The following is a 10,451-nucleotide window of genomic DNA, read 5'->3' on the forward strand; positions in this document are numbered from 1 at the left end:
TTAGTAAGTTATACTGTTAGTATCAAATTGAATGAATTTAACATAGTGGAATTATCTTGATAATATAGTCTTTACTAAACATTTTAGAATTCAGGAGTTCCTGTTGTGGGGCAGCAGAAACAAATCTGAGTACTAACCATAAGGAGGCAGGTTCGATACCTGGCCTTGCTCGGTGGGTCAGGGATCTGACATTGCTGTGAGCTATGGTATGGGTCACGGAAGCAGCTTGGATCCCACATGGCTGTGGCTGGCAGCTATAGCTCCGATTCCATCCCTAGCTTGGGAACTTCCATATGCCATGGGTTCGGCCCTAAAAAGCAAAAAAAAAAAAAAAAAAAGAAGAATTGATGTTTTTTGGTACCTTATGGGTAAAGGGTCATTGAATGCTCAGTGTAGATGTTCAGCTCCAGGCAAGGTATTAAACCCTATATATTTAGTTCTCTTGAATCTGTGAGATAGCTAGGCATTATTCCAATTTTGTCATTGAGGATTCTAGGACTAGGGTTAATTTATATTTGTTAAGTAGTGGAGCTGGTATTGACCCTCTGGTCTGACTTCAAAGCCTTGGTCCTTCTGGTACATAGCCCTGTTCATGAAGTTTCCTAGCATTTTTTTCTTTCATAAAAATTTATCCATAGGGATGATTTTTGCCTTAAAAAGACATTTTATGTTTACTTATTTTCAGAGATTTGAAAGTTTTTAAAAGCACTTGAACATTAGAAAATGAAAAGGCTGGGAGTTCCCTTTGTGGCTCAGCAGTAACGAATCCGACTAATATCCATGAGGATGCTGTTTGATCCCTGGCCTTAACTCAGTGGGTTGAGGATCTGGCATTGTCATGAGCTGCTTTGTAGGTTGCAGCCGTAGCTTGGATCCTGTGTTGCCCTGGCTGTGATGTAGGCCAGCAGCTGCAGCTTGGATTCTGTCCCTAGCCTGGGAACTTCCCTATCTTGCAGGTGCAGCCCTAAAAAAATACAAGAAAATGCAAAGGCTGGCTTGAAAGAATGCAGGCCAGAAGACCTAGTTTAAGGTCATTGCTTACCTCTCCTTAATAGAGACCTGGGGTCTCTTAATGTGTGGTTTTTCCGTTTTCCTTCTGTTTTATTCTGTAAGAGGAAAATGTTAATAAGAGACCTTTACTATAGGAATATTTTTAGGATGACTAACAGAATATATGTGAAATTCCTTGATGTTCTAAAAACTAAATGAGATCATTTTTATTAATTCTGTTACTGTTGCTTTAAGGGAGCTAAGGAGTAAACTGAAACCAATTCCATAATGTTTATAGAACAGTCCTGTTTTTGTGTGTGTGTGGGTTTTTTTTTTTTTTTAAATCTGGAGAGTGATTATCTATCTTGCAATTTATCCTAATTTCAATTTGACAGTATCTATATGTTCTTTTAAATTTCCTGCTGAATGGTTGAGTTTTGTTTTTGTTATTACTATTATTTTTTTTAATTGACACCACCCTCCCTCTGCTTTAAAAAATTTCATTGCTATGGTTTTGCTTGCAGCCTGCACCTTAGCAGGGAACCCTTAGGAACCTCATATCCAGAGAAGGTTTGAAAACAGGCATCTCAATGTGGGGCTTTTCAATTCTAGCAGGTGTGAAAACTGAGTAGGGCTCATAAGTATGGGAACATGTGACTATTTCTGCTCCTACAGATTTTTATTACCTCTCCTGGATTTCTTCTAGTCCCTGTTGATTCTCTTCCTACCCTAATCACATTAGTATGAGTAACTGAGGAGTTGATGACGCCACATTTTTCAACCTAAAGTTTTCTGAGGACCGAGGCATCCGAACAGATTTTGTGTTCATGATTTCTACAGCCAGTGTTTATTCACTCAAAAGCTTTTTACTAACTCTCTTCTTCCTTCTCTTGAGCCCCTGATTCCCTCCAGACTCAGTCTCCCTTAATTTCCAAATTTTATTTATTTGTTCACGTGATCTTCTACGTGAAGAAACACTCAATTCTCAAGATGTGAGTGTTCTCCTTCTAAAAGCTAAACTCCTGGAGAGTCTTAATTTTTGACAAGTGTATGGTGGCATACTGCCATTGCTAAACTTTGTAAAAACACAGTTTTAAAATTTAAAAAACTTTAAAGTTGCTAAAATTAAGTTTTTGATTATCTTGTTTTATGATACACAGCCTGCTTGAGGAATTGTTGATTTGCGTATTGATTTAGTGTTTGGTATTTTTTTGTCCACAGGAAGAAGGTAGATGATGACTATTCTGCCCTTCAAGAAAGACTCAGTACCTTGCCTGATAAGTTGTCTTACGATATCATGGTATGTTTGGTGTGTTTCTTTTAAAATAATATGTTGTTTCTTGTAAAGATATTAACTCTGTACAGTAAAGATTCAGAAGTGCCTTACTGATGGCTAGATCACTGAAGCTACCACAGCAAGGAAGGTTTGTTTTTGTTTTACTTGATAATCACTAATTGTAGTAATAGTTGGTATTTACTACTTTTCCTCTTTTCAGACTTATATTAAATTATGTTATGACGGCATAAATGTTAGCAAAAATTCATCGTATTTGGTATACAGAGTTACTGTGTTAGAAAACTGTAATTACAACAGAAATATGGCATGTAGCTGTTTCCTGTTAGCCAGGGCAGGAATAGACCATAATGTGTAATTGACAGAATTAAACCCTAGAACATTGATTTTTTATTAAAAAAAAAGTGCTGCTAATTTTTGTTTGAATGATCTTCATATCGACATAGCGATCTATTCGTGAAACCTGAATTAGATTCTTTTGTTGCATGAATCTTCTTTTTCATGAAGACTTTGTTCTTAATTACATTAGCGCAAATATTTTGCAAGTGTATTGTTCTTTATTATCTGAGCTCAAGTATTTTGTAAGTTTTGTAAACCCATTAAAGCTATTTATTTGTTAATTCCTGTTTTGCCCAAAAAAGAGAGACTACTTTATCAGAAATAATTTTCAGTTTTTAAGAATCAAAATTATTCTTTATTAATATCTTATTTCTAGTTAGCTTTCATTTAGATTCATGAATGAGCAAAAAGTACAAACATTTGGAAACAATGCTAACTTCTCTGAAAGCTATATGTAAATATGCTCATTTTGGTTTTTTGTTACAATGTTGATTGATTAACCTAAAATAATTTTCTGTAGGTTTTCTTAGTGAAATTTTAATTTAATGTTAAATTTCCATGAAGTTGACAATTTATTTTTCCTAGTGTGTAGGTAAAAAAGACTGCTACACAGTGATTTTAATGCTGTTTCATAAAATGTAGTTTTTAGTGTTTTTAATCTTTTTGCCTTTTTTTTTTTTCTTTAATACAATAGGTACCGTTTGGCCCCTTTGCCTTTATGCCAGGAAAACTTGTTCATACTAATGAAGTCACTGTTTTACTTGGGGACAATTGGTTTGCAAAATGTTCAGCAAAGCAGGCTGTAGGCTTAGTTGAACACCGGAAAGAACGTATGTACCAATTATAAATGATGTTTCTTTGCTGGATGTGTATTGGTTCACAGAGTGTTTGTTATTACAGGTACCATCCATTGATTTATTAGATGAATGTCATACATATCCAAGGTATTTGTGATTCTCTTGAATTGTACCAACATTTAAGAACTGTGGGCTGGAGAAAGGAACCATGTGGGTTGGAAATACCACCCACATTAACATGTTTTCAGAAATCATCAAGTGTAAAAGTCATCGCACATGGTTTTATAGATAAGAATTTGGATAGATAGAGGAATTGAGGTCATTTCATATTTTATAATTGGTTTATTTTAGACGCTTTTCATAGACTTAGTTTTGCTTTTAATACTTTAGTACACAGAAGAAATTTATTTTTTACTTATTGAACTAGGATAAATACTTATTTGCGAAAGTAGAAACAATTCTTAAACAAGAGTTTTGGGGAGTTACTGTCATGCCTCTTGGTTAACAAACCCAACTAGTATTAATGAGGGCAGGGGTACCATCCCTGGCCTTGCTCAGTGGGTTAAGGATCTGGTGTTGCTGTGAACTGTGGTGTAGGTTGCAGACGTGGCTTGGATCCTGCGTGGCTGTGGCTGTGGCTGTGGTGCAGGCCTGTGGCTACAGCTCTGATTTGATCCCTAGCCTGGGAACTTCCATGTGGCCCAGGTGCGGCCCTAAAAAGACAAAAAGACAAAAAAAAAGTTTTTTGGTTTGGAAGAAGTCCTATTTCCATGTTATGGAAGAAAAGGTCAGATGTGGAGAGATGCTACCCAATATGATGCCCTCAAGCTTGTGAAGTGGTTTGAAGTTTCTGCCTCATTTTGTTGAGATAGTTCTTTAGTTTTCTTTATCTATGATGTTATTTGTTGGTGTATATATATCCATACATTTTGTAGTTGGATGGGTTGACTTGAGTTCTAGCTTAGTTTTATTTTAAAATTAGGTTATTTAATAAATGTTGTTATTTCTGTAATAGCATACTTAAACTGATCGTATAATATCACCCCTACCTGCTTTTTAACCTAGTTAAATGTGCATCTGAAAATAAATTCTGGCGCCTTCTTCTGTATAAATGAGGTCATAGAGGTAGAACACAACTGCATTTTCTAAAGCTGAAATTACTTCACTTAAGCATTAGTGGGTACTATTTGGAGAACTCATTTACTCTGAAATTCTGGAATCATATTTGGAGACTAATTGCCAGTCAACTCCTATATATATTTTGATCTTTGATATATATGTTTTCATCTATATGTGTTTTGATCTTTGATATATTTTGTGATCTTTTGTGATGCTAATCAGAATCTTACTGTTAGGCCTGTGTATAATTTCTGGCAGTGCTAATTCTTTTGGCATTGCTGTATTAAAGTCAGTCATGTATATTAGAGGAAAGAGAATGGGCATAATTTGGTGAAGGCTTTAGCTCCTGGGGTAACGCTGCTGATACGAAATGGGTTCATAGTCTTTTGAAGTTTGTTCACTTTGATTTTCATATGGGTATTTCAGCCAAGAAATCTTCAGAATCAATTTGACATGTATTAATGAAAGAAAATTTTTATAGAATAGAGTAGAGCTCTAGAATAGCAAGATATTTTTTGGTAAATCACTTTCAATGTTAAATAAGGTTTTAGGAAGTGGCCAAATGGTGACTTTTGGGATCAATATTTATCTGAAGTAATTTTCAGAATAATAAATTATGTTTGAGAACCTGTTTTGTTAAATGAATTTTAAAAATGTGTTTTCATACAGTTTTATAGTTATAATAACTGAAGAAATTGTTTAAGTATGTTATTGTACTTAATATTTATTAAGGAAAGATACTTAATTTTTTTTTAAGGCCAAAGAAATATAGCAGGTTAAACATATCTCCCTCACTGTCAACAGGGTTATTGGGGAAGTGTAGGGAGGTCATTGCATGTTTTAAAAATAGTTAAAGGACAAAATGGATTTAACACAACAGCAGCAAAAGGATTCGGAGGAGGTGACTAAGAGGAAGGTGATGTCTGAGAGGAAGAAGCAAGCTCAGGGTCCTACCCTTTGTGCTCACATTTAGCATGTTTCCACTTAACATGAATATGACCAGCCTAATTTTTAAGATTATCAGAGTATAATTGACTTTTTATTTGATGTGCTTATTTTATGCATTTACTACACTTGTAAAAATTTATTTGACCAGTACCACAATCAGGAAATGGAATAGTGTAAAGGATATACCACAGTCAGCACACAGGACCGCACCAGAAATTCCCTCATACTTGCTTTTTGTGGTTATACCATACCCTTCCACACCCCAAGCCCCGACAACCATGATCCGTCTCTGTCGTTATGAATTTTACCGTTTCCAGAATGTCATATAAGTGGAATCATACACTAGGTAGCCTTTGGGGACTGGCTTCTTTCACTCATCATGGTACCTCATCCAAGTTGTTCTGTGTATCAAAAGGTTCACTCCTTTTTATTGCTGAGTAGTGTTCCATTGTATACACGTATCACAGGTTTTCAATTTACCCACCGAAGGACATTTGGATTTGCTTCTGTTTTTTGGGAATTACAAACAGAGCTGCTATAAACCTTTTAGTATAGGTTTTTATGGGACCGTACATTTTCTTTGCTGTTGAGAAATGCCTGTTGTTTTCTTTTCTTTTAGTGTCTTTGTCTGGCTGACATAGAAAGTATTCATTCTTCAATATTTTGAAAGAGTTTTAGAGTTGGTGTTAATTCTCTGGATGTTTGGTAGAATTCATCTGTGAAAGCCATCTGTTCTGGGCTTTCCATTATTGGGAGGTTTTTGGTTATTGATTCGTTCTCCTTACTTGTTCTAGGTCTGTTCAGATTTTCTGTTTCTTCTTGTTTCAGTTATAGCAGGCCACATGTGTCTAGGAATTTGACCATCTAGGTTATCCAACTTCTTGGCATTCAGCTTGTTTATAATACTCTCTTACAATCCTGTTTCTATAAAATAAGTAGTATTGTCCCTACTTTTTCTTTGTGTTTTTAATTAATATGCTTTTAAGATTCAATTTTTTTGTTCTTCTGCAAGTTTACTGCATATTTCATTTCAGGTTCTGTATGTGAATATAGAAAGGCATTTCTATTTTTATTTCTGATTTTAATAATTTGAGTCTTCTCACTTAGTCTAGGTAAAGACATATCAATTTTGTTGGTCTTCTCAAAGAACCAGCTTAGTTTTGTTGATTTTTGTTTTTCCAGTCTCTGTCTTACTTCTACTGTAATCTTTTCTATTCCTTCCTTCTGCTAGCTTCGGATTTAGTTCACTCCTCTTTTTCAGGCTTCTTAAAGCATACAGTTAGGTTATGATTTAAGATCTTTTTTTAATGTAGGTGTCTCTAGGTATAGATATCTTGGTTAGCATTGCCTTCTCTGCATCTTGTTGGTTTTGGTAAGTTTTGTTTTCATTTTCGTTGATCTCACGGGTTTTTCTAATTTCCTTTGTGATTTCTACTTTGACCCATTGATTAATTCAATGTTTTGTTAAATTTTCATTTTTTTGAATTTTCCAGTTTGCTTTCTGTTGTTGGTTTCTAGTTCCATTCCATTGTGGTTGGAAAAAAATACTTTGTATAGTTTTAATCTTGTTAAAAATTTTCAAGACTCATTAGAGAATATTTCATGTTTCCCTTAGAAGAATGTGTATTCTCCTCTTGGGTACAATGTTCTGTATATATCCTTTAGGTCTAGTTGTTCTGTAGTTTTGTTAAAGTCCTCTTTCCTTGTTGCTCTCCTTCGTGTTCTGACTTTATTGCAAGTGGGATATTAACATCTCCAGTTGTTACTACAGAACCACTTGAATTGTGTAATTTTTTGGCCTCATATATTTGAGGCTCTGTTGTAGGTGTGCATATTTTTATAATTGTTATATTCTGAATAGATTGAACCTCGTATCAATGTAAAACACCCATTGTTTTTTGTAACTTTTTTGACTGATTTGTCTCATATTAGTGTAGCTGCTCCAGTTCTCTTTTGTTACTGTTTGCATGGTCTGTCTTTTCCATCCATTTACTTTCAACTTACATAGGTCCTGAGAAGTAAAGTGAGTCTTTTGTTGACAGTGTATCATTGGATCTTTTCTTTTTTAATCCATTCTCCTCATCTGTGACTCCTTACTCTATGGTCCTTTACTACATTTACATTTATAAAACTACATTTACATTTATAAAACATTTATAAAACTATTTACATTTACACTTTTGCCATCTTGTTATTTTTCAGTATGTCTTACAGCTTTTGTATTTCAGTTCCTTCATCATTGCCTTCCTTTGTATTTAGTTTGAGGGTTTTTTAAGTAAATTTCCTTTATTAATAGTTTATAAGTATTTTCTTTGCGATTGCCATGGAGATTACATATAGCATCCTAAGTTTATAACAATGTATTTTGAATTGGTACCAATTTAACTTCATCACTTAGAAAAAAAAAAATCTGTTGCTGTACAGCCCTGTTCTACCCTCTATATCATCCATGTCATAAATTATATCTTGGTATGTTGTGTACCTGCTAACAGATTTACAGTGATTTTTAGTGCATTTTTCTTTTACATCCTGTAACAGATAAAAAGTGAAGTTCTGAACCATAATGAAAATAATACTGTTTTTAATTTTTTGCCCATGTTTACCTTTACAGGAGATCTTTATATCTTCAAGTGGTTTCTAGTTATTGTTCAGTGGCCTTTCATTTCAACAAGAAGAATTCCCTTTAGCTTTTCTAAGGGCAGGTGTTACGATAAGAAACTCTTTCAGCTTTTGTTTGTCTGGAAGTATCTTAATTTATTCTAGATATTTGAAGACAATTTTGCTATATATCGGATTCTCAGTTGACAGGTTTTTTCCTCTCAGCACTAAATATTTCAGCCTACTGGAGTTCTGACTTCCAAGGTTTCTATTGAGAATTCCATTTATATTCTCATGGAGGATCCCTTATATGTGATGAGTTGCTTTTTTCTCGCTGCCTTGAAGGTTCTCTCTTTGTCTTCAAAAGTTTGATTATAATGTGTCTTACTGTGGGTCTCTGGGTTTATTCTACTTGGAATTAGTTGAACTTTTTCAATTTGTAGATTCATCTATCTTGAAAAATTCAAGAATTGTTCAGCCATTTATTTCTCCAAATAATCTCTTTGCCACTTTCTTTCTCTGCTCCTTCTGAGACTCCTTTAATGTATATGTTAATCCACTGGGTATGTCTCATAAGTCCCTTAGTCTCAGTTCACTTTTCTCCATTCTTTTTTCTTCCTGTTCCTTAGATGAGATGATTTCACATGTCTAATCTTCAGGTTCACTGTTGTTTAAATTTCTTCTGCTTACTTAAATATGCTGTTTGACTCCTCTAGTGAATTTTTCAATTCAGTTAATATTTTTTCAGCTCCAGAAGTTGTTTGGTCCCTTTTTATGATTTCTGTCTCTCTGTGGATATTCTCACTCTGTTTCTGAATTGTTTCTTATTTTTCCTTTAGTCTTTGTGTTTCCCTTTAGCTCTTTGAGCATACTGAAGCAGTTGTTTTAAAGTCTTTTTCTAGTCATCCAATGTCTGTATTTTTTCAGAGATAGTTTCTTGAGATTTATTTTGTTCTTTTGAATAGGTCGTGTTTTCCTGTTTATTGTATTCCTTCTGATTTCTTTGATGAAAATTAGACACTTGGAAAAATCATCACCCTCTCCCAGTGTTTGAAGACTGGTGAGAAGGACCTTCACTCATAAGTTGGACATTTCTGTTAACCTTCGTATCAATCCACAGTGAAAGTTTGCTCTTTCATGTGTTTTCTGAGCATATCTCTTTCCTCGGCCTGTGTATGGATTTTTATTTGATTTCCGTATATACATGGCTGCTTCTGAGTATTTTACTTTCTCAAAGATTCTAACCTCAGCTTCTCTTTGCAACTTTAGACTGTATGTTGTACGACTCCATGTCTGTGACGCCTCTTGCCCCAGGTGTCTGCAGGACTGTAGCCCCCCTGTAGCTTTTAGCAGCAGTGTCAGCTCATTTTCTTCCCCCTGAGATCTAGTTTAGGTGAGTCAGATACCAGTTCTTGAGACAGCCCAATAGAATATTGCAGATACAATCTATGGTTCTCTGTGGTTCAGGGGAGGGAATTGGGATCTGGGCTGCTACCTTCTCCAGACCAAAACTCCTCCACACTAGGCAGAAGGTGGGGAGAGGCAAGAGAAAATGCCATGAAATTTCCTGCTGTTTTGACTATGGCTTTTTCTTGTTTGATTGTTTGCTTTGCTGTTGTAGACTGTTTTCCAGAGCCCAAGGTATTTTAGTTTCTGGTTTTTTTTGAGGCTTTCTGGGGAGGCAGCGAAAGCTTTTTAGTCTGTAATTTTGCTCCTTCTTGTTTTGTTTTGTTTTGTTCTTTTGATGGCCGCACCTGCAGTATATGGAAGTTCCTAAGCTAGGCATTGAATTGGAGCTGCAGCTGCTGGCCTGTGCCACAGCCACACCAAATCCAAACTGGGTCTGCTACCTATACTGCAGCTTATGGCAACACCAGAGCATTAACCCGCTATGCAGGGCCGGGTATTGAATGCACATCCTCATGGACACTAGTTGGGTTCGTTACTGCTAAGCCACAATGGGAACTTCCTTGTTGTTTTAAGGGAAGATTTTCTTTTCCTTTGAGCATAGGTAACATCTGAGCATATTTGTAGTAAGTGTAGTGAGTGATTAACACTTCAGGAGGAAGAAGGAATAAGACAAGATCCTGAAGGGGATGAGATTAAAAGCATAGAAGGCATAGCTTTGGAAAATATCAAAGAGAAAGAGAAGATTAGGTGAAGAATATTTGGGTTAGAGAAGTTAAAGATTCAAATCTTCATAGTAATAAAGTCAAGTTTATTTGTTCAGAAGTGGGAGAGGTTAGGATCTTGAAGTGGAATATGTACTGTGGGAAATGTGATATGGCCATCAACAAAGTTTTATGACTTACCTTAAGAGGTAATATGTGTGTGTATTCTTTAGTATCTACTGATTTGGAATGCTA

The 10,451-nt window shown here is 35.2% G+C and overlaps 1 protein-coding gene across 1 annotated transcript in view; it reads left to right on the forward strand.

The window, feature by feature from the left end:
• Positions 1 to 10,451, forward strand: part of URI1 (URI1 prefoldin like chaperone) — a 66,919-nt gene that overhangs the window by 40,377 nt on the left and 16,091 nt on the right. The window contains exons 3-4 of the mRNA XM_047789727.1: positions 2,212 to 2,290; positions 3,318 to 3,453. Of these exons, the coding sequence (XP_047645683.1) occupies positions 2,212 to 2,290; positions 3,318 to 3,453 (215 nt within the window). The remainder of the gene's footprint in view (positions 1 to 2,211; positions 2,291 to 3,317; positions 3,454 to 10,451) is intronic.

Source organism: Phacochoerus africanus, chromosome 8 (genome assembly GCF_016906955.1).
Source record: "Phacochoerus africanus isolate WHEZ1 chromosome 8, ROS_Pafr_v1, whole genome shotgun sequence".
NCBI lineage: Eukaryota > Metazoa > Chordata > Mammalia > Artiodactyla > Suidae > Phacochoerus > Phacochoerus africanus.